This window comes from Gadus macrocephalus, chromosome 16 (genome assembly GCF_031168955.1).
Source record: "Gadus macrocephalus chromosome 16, ASM3116895v1".
In the NCBI taxonomy this organism is placed as follows: domain Eukaryota; kingdom Metazoa; phylum Chordata; class Actinopteri; order Gadiformes; family Gadidae; genus Gadus; species Gadus macrocephalus.
The window spans coordinates 11,348,709-11,364,141 of record NC_082397.1 but is presented as its reverse complement, the minus strand read 5'-3'; the positions used below and the strand labels follow the sequence as shown (position 1 = coordinate 11,364,141).

The 15,433-nt window shown below is 51.3% G+C and overlaps 1 protein-coding gene across 2 annotated transcripts in view; it reads left to right on the top strand.

Annotated features, from left to right (window-relative positions):
- rpa1 (replication protein A1) overlaps positions 1–14,325 on the top strand; it is a 35,352-nt gene extending 21,027 nt beyond the window's left edge. For both annotated transcript variants that reach the window (XM_060074410.1, XM_060074411.1), the window contains exons 14-17: positions 5,479–5,655; positions 6,980–7,087; positions 7,545–7,631; positions 13,638–14,325. In XM_060074410.1, coding sequence (XP_059930393.1) covers positions 5,479–5,655; positions 6,980–7,087; positions 7,545–7,631; positions 13,638–13,739 — 474 coding nt within the window. In that variant the 3' untranslated portion in view covers positions 13,740–14,325. The remainder of the gene's footprint in view (positions 1–5,478; positions 5,656–6,979; positions 7,088–7,544; positions 7,632–13,637) is intronic.
- The last annotated feature ends 1,108 nt before the right edge of the window (positions 14,326–15,433 follow it).

The window sequence follows — 15,433 nt, the reverse complement described above, 5'->3', positions numbered from 1 at the left end:
TCTCCCCCCCTGACACACAGAGAAGCATCTCTCCCCCCTGACCCGCGCAGCACCTCTCCCCCCCCCCCCCCCCCCCCCCGACACGCAAGGCAGCAGCGTCTGGTCGGCGTGCTGGCCGCAAAGACGTTGTCATTCGCGGCACGTCCCCCTGTGTGTTCGGCGCGGGGCTCAAGGTGAGGCCAACGAGGCGCCGGCCGCACGAATCGTCGGTGATTTGTCAGGATCCTCTCGACGATTCTGGAAGGAAGGAAAACGTAGGAAATGCGGCCATTTGTTTTCTTTCTTTCTCCGAATTCGATTTTTGGAGAAAGTTCTCCGGTGCTCGCCGCTTCCAAGGTTGTCACGGTGATGGATCGGGCTCATCATCGAATTGAGCGTGATCATCGGGTGCTCGTTTTTAAGTGACTGTGGGTCTTCCACGCCGTCTCGCACAGTGAGGCAGGGAGGGGGGGAAGCCCTGCGTGGGAAGCGTTTGTGAACGTCCGCCCGGTCGTTAATCACCTCGTCCTGGGTGTCCTCTCGACGACCGGGTTATGTAGATCCAGACTGAGTCGCGCTCAGCACTTCATATTGATCCTAATGGGTTAACCACCATGCCACCCCCCCCCCCCCCCTCCACCACCCTCACCCCATCCCTCACCCTGACCGGGGCGCTTGGTAATGAAACGATGGTCTCTGCGTTAAGTGAAGTGTTTTTAATTTCAGCTCGTTATGTAAGGACGCTGGACGTGTGTGTAAACAGTGAGAACGGATGAGTACGCTGAACCTGTGTGAATAATTAGTTTGATTTGTCTATATACTTTTTAATGTGTGGTGTTCAATTTATTAACGGCCTTAATATCCCTGGAGAATTGAACCTTCACTTAGACTTTTTTTTGGGGGGATTTTTCTTTTCTTTCTTTTTTCTTCACAACTTTTTGGTCAGAAAACCATTTTAGGCTTTAGCTGAGGGCAATAATGGGAAACTTTGGGGGGATTTGAGCAAAGGGGACACCAAAGATGACACCTCCGCTTTCTGGAAAACAAAAAGCACAACGGTACACAGCGTCTTAACAAGGACATCGGTGCTCCCAAGCCTCTTGCCCTTCCTGAGTGCCTCGCTTTGATGTGAGAAACTTTGTGGAGTCACAGGGGTTATTGGAGTGTGTGTGTGTGTGTGTGTGTGTGTGTGTGTGTGTGTGTGTGTGTGTGTGTGTGTGTGTGTGTGTGTGTGTGTGTGTGTGTGTGTGTGTGTGTGTGTGTGTGTGCTGTCCGTGTGTGTGTGTGCTGTCCGTGTGTGTGTGTGCTGTCCGTGTGTGTGTGTGCTGTCCGTGTGTGTGTGTGCTGTCCGTGCAGATTGCTCTGCTCCCGGCTGTGAGTGTGAAAGTGGAGCCTTTGTACCAATGCTATAAGCTTTATACACACACAAACACGGGCAGACACACGGACACAGACACACACACACGTGACGTACGGACACACATGGACACACACGTGGATACACAAAAACACACACGGTCACTCACACTCTAATCTCGAGCCCCCATCACCAGCCACAAGAACTGGTCCGTGTCTCTATATATCGTAACCACGATGTTATACGAGATACAGCGGCTCCTCGGATCAAAATGTCTGGGTAATCGCATTGACGTTATCTTCTCGCTCTCGTCTTAATGGTCTCTCCTCCGATAGGCGGTCCAATTCTCTGAAGTTATTACCGTGGTACGGTTTGAATTAAGGAGGAGGCCGGTGGCTGTTTGGGCTCTGCGGTACCAGCGCTCATTGTTTCTCCCGTGTTTCTTCTTGGCGGGGAGCTCTCGACGCAGAAGACCGTGACAAACTAACCGCTGCAAAGTAAGAGGCGTCCACATCACTTTGGGAGGCAAATTATGACGAGGGTACAGACCGTCTGGGTTTCCATTGAGTCTACACAAACGCAATACGCACGGCGGTCTTCACGGTAGTCGCTCAGGAGGCAGAGCGGGTTGGCTGGTAACCCGAAGGTTGCTAGTTCGATCCCCGGCTCATCCTCGCTGAGCGTCAAGGTGTCCCTGAGCAAGACGCCTCACCCTGACTGCTCCCGACGAGCTGGCTTTCGCCATGCATGGTTGACGCGGCCGTCGGTGTGTGAATGTTTGTATGAATGAGGGAATGTCATACAATAATTGTAAAGCAGTGAGTGGCGGCAGGTTAGAAAAGCGCTGTAGAAATGCAATCCATTAACCATTTGAAATGATCTCTGGCTTTGCTCTCCCTGAGAAGCGTACGTCTCTCGCCAGTATCCTCCGCCTCTTCATCTCATCGCTCTTCCAGGCGACCGGCGGTCATCGGTGTCTCCATCTCGTCCGTTGAACATCGTCCCCTCTTCCCATTGGCTCACCCCCCACTCAAGGGCGAGAGCAAGAGCGAGGGGAGAGCGAGCCTGATCCCGCGACGCCCGCACGTTTGTCCTCCTCAGCGCGGACCGCATTATCGGGGGGGGGGGGGGGGTGGGGTGTGACGGGACGTAGAAGCCTGTCTCGGCCGTCCTGAACCTCACCTACCTGGCCCCAGACCGCCGATGAGTCAGGGAGGGGAGAGGGGCGGTGACGCAGGGTCAGGTTTTCACTGCACTCCCTTGACCAACGTCTGCCACAATTAATTGCCCCCCCAATCCCTGTCACAACCTCTTTGTGTCACAATCTGTGATATTCCCAATGTGGGAGCGTGCCCTCTGACACGCGCTGTCCGGTCTCTGGCGTGCCGGGCGGACATGTTGTACACGGGAGGTGACACAGGATGGCAGAACAGTGTTTTCGGACGCTCCCTTGTCAACGTTTCTGCGCGGCCTCACTGACGTTACGTCCTACTCTTAACTGACAAGCTTTTTATTATTTTTTTTGTAATTTACGCTTTTTCCGTGAAAAGTGTCGTGGTTGTTTCCCATTTAATCTGGACAATCAGAAGTCGTTGTCGCCAACCTCGTCTGCTTAGAGGCGGGGTGGTTCAATTCTTCTCTTTTTGCCACTGTCGTCAACCGCTTTTCTGAAAGGCTTTTTTACTTATCCGAAGTGACACATGATATCAGATGTCCTGCGCACGGTGCTAATTGGGGTCGAGGAACTGTCGCCGTCTGACACGAGGGTCGGCCGTTGGCTAGAGGAGGAAGGGGGCGGCGGTGGATCAATTCTAGTTTTCCTTCTGTTTATTTCCTTCAGAGAACAGGCGGCTGGGCCCCGGGCCCCGGCCTGGATATTGAGCGGCGGCCAAGACTGTAAGTGAACAGGACTCCCGGGGGAGCAGCGGGTCCCTTTCCTGTTAAATCCTTTATTTTTTTATTTTTTTTCCCAAGTCTGCTCCTTTTTGTCTACGGCTGAATCACAACAGCCAGCACGTGAAAATATGCCTTTTTAAGCCTAGTCGTGCAAGGAGGGCATTAAGAATCAGCAATTCTCCCCCGGATTAGACGCTATTACAGATGCCTTCTTAGCCCCGGGCGGTTCTGTGGTGTTAACATAATTAGACTTACACTGCAGAATGATTGGTAGGTCTGCTGTTGGCGCCCCGGCACCGAAGAGGCCACTTGTCACCGTGCTCACTGACCCTGAGGAAATGCACCTTTTGCCAGGCTGTGAACCTCCATCACCCCCCCACCCCCCCCCCCTCCCTCTGAACCCCCAACCCAATCATCCTGAGGGCCAGCGGGGCGAGGAGGGAGAGGGAGGGAGGGAGGGAGGGTCCAAAACAACCCGGCTGTTTGGGTGTGAGAACTATCTTTTTAAAGTGTGCTCGTCAGGGCGTGAGCACTACTGTCGGAGGTGCCGGTGGGAGGAGAACCTCTGTTGACACCCGGCGTCTCCACACCGCGCCGCCGCCTCGTAGGCTGCTGTCACCGCGCAGCTTTTAAAGTCCGAGCCCCAACCTTCGCCGTGACCTTTTCCCTGCTCCAGGGTCTCCGGGCCATGCTAGGCGACTGGGAAACATGCAGAGGTTCAAAAAGACTTCTGTCAGGGTGTTTGCGATGCTTCTCTTTGGGGGAACACTATGTCGACAGGAACGAGGTCAATGGCATTTGTATGATGGCTGCTGGGTTTATCGACACCTGCTGACGCCATTTCTACTGAAATTTAACATTTAGTTATTTTGCGTCTTTTGCAAGCAAGGCGAAAGGTAAATAGTAAAGCAGTAGCTTAAGCCGTTTAAAGGTTAAGGAAGAGAATCTCGAGTTTGTGTCTTGATTTGTCGAGCGCTTTAACACATGTCGGTGTCACCCGTTACGAGAAACGCTCCTCTGATCCTTCCCATTGGCTGATGCCAGCGTAATTTGTTCCTTCCCATTGGCTGTTGCCATCGTAATTTGTTCCTTCCCATTGGCTGATGCCATCATAATTTGTTCCTTCTCATTGGCTGTTGCCATCGTCATTTGTTCCTTCCCATTGGCTGTTGCCATCGTACCTTGTTCCTTCCTAATTGGCTGTTGCCATCGTATCAGGTTTCCTTCCCATTGGCTGATGCCATCGTTCTTTGTTCCTTCCCATTGGCTGATGACATCGTTCTTTGTTCCTTCCCATTGGCTGATGCCATCGTTCTTTGTTACTTCCCATTGGCTGATGCCATCGTACTTTGTTCCTTCTCATTGGCTGTTGCCATCGTAATCGCCCATCTCTGTCCCGGTCTACCCCCGTGCCTCCGTCAGGGACTGGTCCTCTACGGCATGACCCTCCTTGTCGTACCTGTGATGTACACACACAGAGACACACACACACACACACACACACACACACATACCCGTTGACAAATGTGATGGACGCATGCCGCGGCACAGGGGACATGAATCAGGGAGAGGGGATCAATCACACACATGGGGCCATTACTGGACGTCTGTTTGTTATGTGTAGATCTATGGCGCTGTCTGTTTACAAAACACAGCAGAGGGGCGGCAGAATCTCGTGACTTAAGCCCCCCTGTACTATATGACAATCAGAGCCAGCTCAAGCCCCTCTCCCAACTGACTCAGCAGACTCATCGGGGGGGGGGGGGGGGGGTCTGTTGCCTGGCGGGTAGGAGCCTTTACAGGCCGCGCCTGCATTTCATCTGTCCCCCCCACCGGCCCGCTGGCAAATCCCTTTGTCACAACTCATTTTTTTCCGTGGCCTTTTTAGAAATCTTTTACTCTTCAGTGAAGGAATTTCATTTCGGAGAGCCTGTTTACACATGCGCAGCCTCCTTAATTCTCGTCATTTACATGTGCTCATGCTGCTCATAAATACGTGTGGGAGCCACGTCGCAGCTTTCCATTTGTGTCGGAGCGGCGCATGCAGATTTTCGTCAAATTATGCCATTCGTTATTTTGAACATCCCAGTGTTTCCCCTCTGATGTCTTTATGTTAATACAATGTTATTTTTTAATCATTTGACGGTGGCATGGCTCCTAACGAATGTCTCGCCGCACAAAACCCTGACCTGGACGGAAAGTTGGAATATTCATGTGTGTGTGTGTGTCTGTGTTTGTGTGTGTAGGCGGACTATTTCAACAGCATTGCCACCATAGTGTACCTGCGTAAGGAGAACTGCCTGTACCAGGCCTGCCCCAGCCCGGACTGCAACAAGAAGGTGGTGGACCAGCAGAACGGCATGTACCGTTGTGAGAAGTGTGACAAAGAGTTCCCCAACTTCAAGTACCGGCTCATCCTTTCTGTGAGTGACGAACAACGGAACACACAACAGCGTACAGACACACAAACACCGACTGACACAAAGAAGAGACACAGAGACACGCAGAAACACACACACACACACACACGTATGAGACACACACGCATGTACAGACACACTGTCTGAAACACACACACCCGAGATACAACGACCGACACACATGCACACGCAAACGCACACACCTGAGACACACACACACCTGAGCCACACACACACACCTGAGCCACACACACACACCTGAGCCACACACACACACCTGAGACACACACACACACACACACACACCTGAGACACACCCACACACACACACCTGAGACACACACACACACACACACACACACACCTGAGACACACACACACCTGAGACACACACACACCTGAGACACACACACACACACACACCTGAGACACATACACACCTGAGACACACACACATGCACACCCGAGACACACGCATGCACGGACACACCCGAGACACACTGACAGAAACACACACCCGAGGTACATCGAACGACCCACCTACTATCTCACAAGTCACACCGGCACGACCCACACACGCAGAAGGGACAGTGACTGAGGTTCAAGGGCAGCCATTTGGTGTGCCAGGTCCAGACCTCTCGTGGGCTAGGCGTCTTTAGAGCAGAAAGAATACGGGTGACTCCCGTCTCCCAACTACTATGCCATGTCACTGTCCTCGTTTCCCTCTCAAGCATCCCTCTCAGTTGTATTCTTCTATATCTGTCGCTCTGGCTATAAAAATACAAGCCTTTCTGCAGTCATATTCCAGTCTAATTGTTGAATGAGATTCATGTTTATTTGTTTTTATGTTCAATTCTGCATGAGGTGGTTATTGTCTGCATAAGGACTTTCCGTGCTTTCTGGTCGTCCCACATAATTTGCAGGGATGCACTCAAATATAGGCCTATTCTTCAAAATACATGAAATATCGCCTTTTAAATTTAAAAACGCCTTCAGTCAGCGAAAGCGCCCAGCCCTTTTGGAATAAGCATATTTCTTTGTTATTGTTTTGTACCATTCAGCCGTCAGCATATTGCCACCGAACACAAGCGGAAACATAAGCTGTGAATCTCTCTTCCCCCGTATGCATCACCATACCTCAAGGTGTACATCCGGCCTCATCACGAATGCATTCATCATGAATAACCACCCATATGGACCGGATTCACATCTCCTCATGCGGCTCCAACTCGTGGTTGAAATAACCAAACGGTACCTGTGGTGGAAGGGGTTTACGATTCCGCCTTCGTTCTCACCGACTCCTCGTTTTCGCCCCAATCTCTGGCAGGCCAACATCGCGGACTACGGGGACAACCAATGGGTGACGTGCTTCCAGGAGAGCGCCGAGGCCATCCTGGGCCAGAACGCGGCTTACCTGGGGCAGCTTAAGGACTCGGTGAGCCTCCCAAGCGGTCTAGCCGGGCGGAGCCCCTGTGCTGTGTGAATACCCCCCCCCCCCCCCCACACACACACACCCGTCCCCCCTGATCTGAAACACATTTGCTCCAGCACGAAGCACAACAAACAAACATTTCACCGTGTATAAACGATGTCTACATGTTGTTCTAAAGGATTCACACCTTCACACTCCCGACTGCTCGTGCTAAATGTGAGGATGTTAGTCGTGTGTGTGTGTGTGTATGTGTGTGTGTGTGTGTGTCGTCTGTGTCTGTGTCTGTGTCTGTCTGTGTCTGTGTGTTGGTGGATGGAGATGAACTCATGAAATAATCAAAGCCGGTGTTTCTTCAGTGCTGTGTGTCCCATTAGTGCTCATTTAAAGCTGGACTTTAAATAAGCTACGATGCTGAAAGGTTTAATTGAAGTGTTCCCCCCCCTGATTGTTTCCCCTGCAGAACGAGGCGGCGTTCGAGGAGATCTTCCAGCAGGCCAACTTCCACACGTTCGTGTTCCGCAGCCGAGTCAAGCTGGAGACGTACAACGTAAGTTCAGATCAACATAAGGAGCTGTTCAGTGGGGTGCAGGACAGATGAACGTACTAGATCCCACCTGTAGGTGTCCCTGATCAAGAGGCTCAGTCCGCTACCTGCTCAGTAATGATGTATGTCACTTTGGATACAAGCTAAATGCTAAGTACCTACAATCCTTTTTTAAAGGGGCATGCTTTAAACATTTTATGAAAGGTGAAGTGTCTTTTTTTTGACCCATGAATACATGGAACACACACAGGCCTTTGTGTTATCATTCACACTCTCACCCAATGGTTTTTAATGCTTTGTTGACAAACAATTCGCTCACAAACGCGATTCCAACGGTGGCGATCGTTCCCCTTTCCAAGAAAGCCGCTTTTTCGCCCCACTTCCCTCCACGCGACACCTGCCCCTTCACCGGCCCCTCGTTTGTTTTCCTCTGTGAACGCTGGCTATTGTTCACGGGAACGGAGAGGAGGAGGTGGTGGTGTTATGGACACGCCGATGATGTGGTACACACAGGCCTCGGTAGACCGGGGGAAACCACCGTCGTTAATCAGAGCTGTCAGTCGGCGCGGATAAAGTGGCGCAGTGTTTTATTTAGTCTCTGTTTCTTTTTGTGACACGACCTCCACGTCTGTGGCGCAGTCCTCCGGTATTTGATGTTTTTGCTGAAGCGTCCGCAGCACTGCGCTGTCAAGTCTTTGAGAGGCGTTATTGTAAGCAGGTTTCTGAAGGGCATGCTCTGTACATATTTGATGAGTCTGCTGCTTTTCTTTTGGTCTGTGGGGGAGGGGAAAACTTATTATACTTTGAGATTATTTTTATCAGATCAAATGCAGCGACTTCAGGAGTCGGTGTAGGGTAGGGGTATGGATATACCTGTGAAATATAAAAATGATCGGTGAATCGATAAGGGTTTAGTTTCTTGGGGGAAGTACAAAGTCGATCCGATTGTACTACCATTGGGTAAAAATCGCAAACGCCTTATCAAGACACATCCATACGCATCTAATCTTTTTGAACTTTGCACTGGATATAAATCCTCCCCCTCTGACTGTGGTGGAGCTCCGCGGCTCAAAGCCGTTTACAATATCAGAACGAGGATCAATGCATGTAGGTCATGACTTCTGGAAATGTCGCTGGATGAATATCCCCGTCACTTTTTAAACCTGTCAAGTGTCAGACTGCTCCGTCTCGCCGGGGCTCCTGAGTCCCGTTCCCCGCGTTCCTCACACCCGACCGGCCGTTATTACAGCTGTCACTTTGTAATCACCCGGCTGGTATTTAGGATTTGAGTCACCCCTGCAGGCCCCCTGTCTAGACATTTTAACACATTTTAAATGTTTTCAAAACGGAGGGGCCACAGAGGAAGGGGGCGACATTGGAGATAAGGTGTGTGGGTGTGGGTGTGTGTGTGCGTGTGTGTGTCGGTGTGTGTGTGTGTGCTTGTGTCAATCCTGCCCAGTTTCAAAGAGATGTGGCAGGATTTGCATAGCAAATGACACGGGGCTGATGTTTTGTTTTCTGCCCACATAAATCCTGCTCCTCTGGCAAGAAGTGAGCGGGGCTAATCACTGGAGGACCGGGGAGCTGCCGGGCCAGACGGGGGCAGACTGGGACGCTGAGGTGTGCAGTGAGGGGCACTCTCGAAGCCCAGATAAAACGCTGGGAGGACTGTAGGGTCGTGGACCGAGCATGACTAGCGATGTCTTCTTAGACCCTCAGGCAGGGCCGTAGCTAGGGTCTGAAAAATAGTGAGGTCAAAGTAAAAATCACACTTTACATACAGTGAAACAAAAAAAGCGGTTCATTCGTGCAAATTACTAAAACCTGAAGAAATAATCAGTAATATTGATTTAAAAACAGATGACCCTTAATGAGGTGTTGCGATAAAAACGTTCTCGGGGGGAGAGGGGGGGGTTCAGTTGCAGGGGTCCAGTTTTGTTTGGGGGGGGGGGGGGGCGCGTGCTCGGCTCGCACGCTCACCGGCAAATGTCAAACACGGCGAACACAAAGTAACACGTTTAACTGAATTAAGTATTTACTCATCTCGGAGAAGATCTCAACCGCTGATTTTGTATACAGTTGCATATTGGTATTTAGCGTTGGGGTTAACAAGGCCGGAGGAGGTTCCCACACCTGGATCTCTGTCGCTCGGACGTCTTGAAGGATGCCTTCGTGTGGTACGACCTTGCTATGAAAGGAGAATGCGTAGAAAAAAATAATAAAAAGTGTTTAGGAAGAAATAATGGAGTTTGTTGGGAGCATTAACCGGAATGCGGGAAGAAGAACAGGTTTTAATCCTGTTTAATATTTTCTTAATAGACTACTTTTTGAATTACGTCTCCCCACTGCCTGTTGTTCATTAAATTGGCCATTAACCAGAAGCCCCAGGATTGGTGTGGCTCCATACGACTCACATTAACGACTCTGATCACCAGGGTCATAAACGCCGCACTAAAACCAACCATGGGCGACACAAATAAAAGGAACGGGGAGTCGATGATATATCGGTGCATAACCAAAGAAAAAGTCATTAAAATGTTCCCAAAAAGTTTTGTGATAAACCAACCATTCCGGGCGGGGGCCGTTTTGATGTGAGCGGGAGTAGTGGCCCTAGCCTGTAACTCTCTCACGTTGGCAGGGGGCCCTAGTTGTCAAAGCCCCCCGACCCCCCTCGAGTGGATGATGGATTTAGGGGCCCCCACACTAACGCCCCCCGCCTCAGGGGACTGGCTGTACGGACCTCTGTTGTCCCGTTGTCCTGGTCTTTCGTGAATCGACTACAACAGTATCTTCTCTTTTTAATCCCCTAAAAATCGGCCCGGGATCCAGCGGGGGCTGAGATGATGTTTCTCCAGAGATGTTTTTTTTTTTTTTTTTCGCGTGTTGCCCAGCATCAAATCGTTCCACACTTATTTCCTGCGGCTGCTTCGGCCGAGTTATGCCTCGCGTGTCCAGAGTCCTCACTTTTGGCACAGCTCAATTGGGTCCATGGCGCTGGACGGGTTGAATTAATGCCCGCCGTGTTGACCTGTGTCTGCAGGCAGCAATCTTCCACTGCATTGCTTCCAACATATTTCACGACTTCACGTTATTCTTGGAAGTGAAAAAATCTTTTTCTGCCTTTTTTTTTATTTTATTTTTTTCTCGTTTTCACCGAAGGCCTGTCGAATGGAATGTATCCCGGTTTTCGCCCCCTGCTCATTGCGCCCGGTGCCTGACTGTGCACCACTCGACCGTGTTACTAAACACCCAGCAGCACTCTCAACTTTACCGTTGTGTGTGTGTACAGTGGATTACATCCATGGATTACATCCATTCTCACACAGCCTCCGTCCATCAATCTATTTACTAAATTCTAGTGCCGGTACAGCTACAGCCCCTGGCCTCAAACGTAGAAGATATCAGAGTCTGAACAACCTTCTAGACCAGCTTGATCTGGTCAGGACATGATAGGCTTCCACAGGGCAGATGTAGAAGAGCTCTGGCACTTAATCACCTGCTCTCCAAGCACAGAGAGTGAGGCTACCAGCCTAGGTAGCTATCAGCCGCCTCCTCTCTCTCTCTCACTGTAGCTCTTAGCTACCAGCCCCTCTCTCTCTCACTCTCACTGTAGCTCGTAGCTACCAGCCTCTCTCTCTCTCACTGCAGCTCGTAGCTACCAGCCCCTCTCTCTCTCACTCTCACTGTAGCTCGTAGCTACCAGCCCCTCTCTCTCTCACTCTCATTGTAGCTCGTAGCTACCAGCCGCCTCCTCTCTCTCTCTCACTGTAGCTCGTAGCTACCAGCCCCTCTCTCTCTCACTCTCACTGTAGCTCGTAGCTACCAGCCCCTCTCTCTCTCACTCTCACTGTAGCTCGTAGCTACCAGCCCCTCTCTCTCTCACTCTCATTGTAGCTCGTAGCTACCAGCCCCTCTCTCTCTCACTCACTGTAGCTCGTAGCTACCAGCCCCTCTCTCTCTCACTCTCACTGTAGCTCGTAGCTACCAGCCCCTCTCTCTCTCACTCTCACTGTAGCTCGTAGCTACCAGCCCCTCTCTCTCTCACTCTCACTGTAGCTCGTAGCTACCAGCCCCTCTCTCTCTCACTCTCACTGTAGCTCGTAGCTACCAGCCCCTCTCTCTCTCACTCACTCTCTCTCTCATTCACTCACTGTAGCTAACAGCCCCTCTCGCCTCACTGGAGCTTGTAGCTAACAGCTACCCGGGGAGAGAGAGAGAGGCCGGTAGCCTTAAGCTACCAGCCTCTCTCTCTCACTGGAGCTTTGAGCTACCAGCAACTCACTTACTCATTCACTCGTAGCTACCTGTCGCTTGAAGCTACCAGCCCCGCCCTCCCTCTCACTTGAGCTCGCAGCTAACAGCTACCCGGGGGGGGGAGCGTGGGAGGGAGCGAGAGAGGGATGCTGGTAGCTACAAGCTCCACCCTGCCAACACCTTGCTCCCTCCTTCCCCTCGCGCCGTTAGCTGCGGCCCCGGGGGGGCCCGGCCCAGGGCTAACAGCTGAGCCTTCTCTCCGCGCCGGCCAGATGCAAATCCCTGTGCCGCCGCGGGAGCACACTGTAGCAGCACGGCTGCTGCTGTTAACACCGTTGGCATGCACAGATGCTGCCTCGCCCTCAGGCTGGGTGTGGGAGTGCTTACGTGTTCATATGTGTAGTACACTGTGTCTTAAGTCAACGCATGAACGCACACAGTCTTCGTTTACTTGATTTCCCCCCCCCCCTCCCATTCCTTATTGAGCGCTATGTTAATGTAGAACCCCCTATAGCTCGGGATCCTCTAGCCTTGGAGCCGAGTGCTCAGCACCACAAACAGACCTGCTTAGCACTAGCCTGCTTAGCGCTAGCCTGCCTAATGTTTAGCCTGCTCTGCTTAGCCTGCCTAGCATTTAACCTGCTCTGCTTAGCGCTTAGCCTGCCTAGCGTTTAGCCTGCACTGCTTAGCGCTTAGCCTGCTCTGCTAAGCGCTAGCCTGTCTAGAGCTAGCCTGCATAGCGATTAGCCAGCCTAGCGCTTAGCCTGCCTAGAGCTAGCCTGCCTAGTGCTTAGCCTGCTTAGCGTTAGCCTGCCTAGCTCCAGCCTGCCTTGCCCCGCCCATCAGCTGCCTCGCACCATTAACCAGCGGAGGCGGGCCCAACCCCACATGGGCGATCCCACCCTATAGGGCTCCTGGGGGGGCGTCGGCCTTGCGTACATAATGTCTGGTTTTTGTTTTGTGTTCATTAGCATATTTAGCATAGCTCGGGGATGCCGAGCCTGTGCATCGTAGCCACACCCCTCCCTGCTTATGTAAGGGATGCCGGAGGGGGGGCTACTCGACCTATTTGGGCGAGGACAGCGTGCGGATCTTGTTAAAATAAAATGTCAGTGCCAACCCGTTCGGGGATGATTTACATCTCCCCTACATGGGTATAAGGGGAGATTAATGGAGACAAAGTGTGTGTAACTGCGCTTTAAACGCCGAGAATGATGGCCCCGGCTGGCAATGACCTTCTCCTGTCTAGACGGCCGTGGAGGTGGGGATGGCGTTTAAAAAAAATCGCCGCCACCCGTTTTTTTTTTTTCTGTGGAGATCTTCATTTTAATGGCAGTCGACGTCGCGCTGCCAAACCCGGGTACGATCGCTCACGTTGACCCCACCGCGGGCGAAGAGCGACGTCTCTCGGCCACTGTTTGTGTTTTTCCGGGGAGGATTAATTGGGATTACTTGGAATAACTATACTCAGTGCAGTGCGCAGAGTTGGTTTAAGGACTGCTATTGGATCATAAGGATGCCATTGCCTTGGGGGTATTGACATCATTATCTTTACTGCCATGTTGTCTTTTTACGGGGCCTATAGCCGCGCTGCGGGGACGGCTGGCTCGAATAAACATCTGAAGGCCTCGCTACATGTACAGAAGCTGTGTGTCTGTCGCTCGCTGCTGCTCTCACCACAGTGGTGCTTGTGAGCTGTCCTAAGGCCTCACTGTTTGTTTGTTTGTGTCTGTTTGTTTGTTTCCCCCCCGCTAGGACGAGTCTCGGATCAAGGCTACGGTGATGGACGTGAAGCCGGTCGACCACAAGGAGTACAGCAAGAGACTGATCATGAACATCCGCAAAATGGCCGTCTAGGGGAGCTCTGTCTCTGTATCGGTCTGTGTTAATAGCTTGTTTTCTTTGTGTTTTCCTTCTAAACAACCGACGGCTGCTGCCCTGTTTCAGCTCCTTTACCTTAAACCCTAATTTCCCCGCTCTTCACCTTCTAAGCCGTCACAGGACGTAAAGGAGCGCTGGTTTAACTCTGGGCTGTGTTGACTGCTTTCTGTTTGTACATAACTGGTTTGTAGATTAATGGGTCTCTAGGGAGCTCCGAAGATAACGACACGTTTGAGTTTAAATAAAAATTGTTCAACAGATAATAAGCTGATCCAGGATTGCTCAGCTACCGCGAGTAGGGGTAGGAGTGGGGGGTTTATGCGTGTCCGCGGTTGGTTTCCCCTGTGCATGTTTGTAAAATGCCATTTGGACCTGCCAACGCCTGATAAGACGGTATGTTCTGCCAGCGTTCACGAGACCAGAAGTGAGGCAGGGCAAGCCGCTGCGAAGCCGACAGGAAACAGGAAACAAACAGCAATGTATTTATGTTGTTTGGTTTTGTATTTGTTTTTTTTTACCAGTGCTGCCAGTGCTGAAGAATAAAAAAATATAATCAAAATAATCATTGTTCTCGTTATTGTACTTACTGTCGCCTTGCTATTGATTATAGAACCAAGCTTCTCTTCAAGGTAGAGGTTGTCAGCAGGGTTTGATCACAGCATGGAGAGTGTGTTTAGTGGCTGGTCCCCTGCTCTCCTCATCTCCTGGACTCCGGTTCGGATCCACCCAGGGACCCCCCTGAAAGCTGGAATTTCTGTGTCCGTGTGGGGGTGTGTGCCTGTGCGTCCCCCAATTTTAGAAGCTTTACAAACCTTTACCGTCCAGCTGCTGAACTGCAACCGCTAAACTACATTTCTCATCCCGACTACTTCACCCGTCTCCTACGTTATGTGGTACATGTCTGGTGTTATTATTCCTCGTATTCTGGGCTGCAAAACGTGATATCTCCCCGTCTGCTGCGCTGCGTTGCTCTGTGGGAACCGTTCCCAACACACGGCGGCTCGGATCTGCGAAGAGCGGCTGGTGTGTCTGTCGGCTCTGTCCCGCGGCGTCGCCGTGACACGCAGACCTAATTAACCGCTAATTGGAACCTGGCCGGTGCCGCCTCAGTTTCCAGTCATGTAATTAAAGGTCTGCGCTATATTTATGTGTATATTGCAGTGCTCTAAAATTAAATCAAATGTTGGTGTTTAATTAAAAAATAAGCAGCGTTGTTTAGCGAGGTTCTGTTGGGATGGGTCTCCCGTGACCTGTGGATTATCTCCTAGTTCTCTCTGGATACCCCTGGTATCTGCCAATGGGAAACGCAGCTATATGAATAAATGAATATCGCACGGCGGGCAGCACACACCTATTTCCTTGTTCCAATTTGTGATTATGTAGTTTGCACGGACCGTGTTAGGTTGAAAATTAGATCTTGTTGCACGTCGAATTGATTTCCACACTTGTTCTCCCCCTCCTTTTTCCTTTATTTACCCAGATTAGACCCGCTCGTACTTACAGCGGCGATAACATGCATCTCCTCGGAGGGGAGGGGAAATCTGCTTAAACACGGGGAGAGGGCGGGGGCACCTGACCCTCTGGACCTCCGGTGGGTTCGCCCCATCTCGCCCAGGAGCTCATCTGCAGTAAACATCGTAATAATACAACTAAAAAGGTTTTGGGCCGGG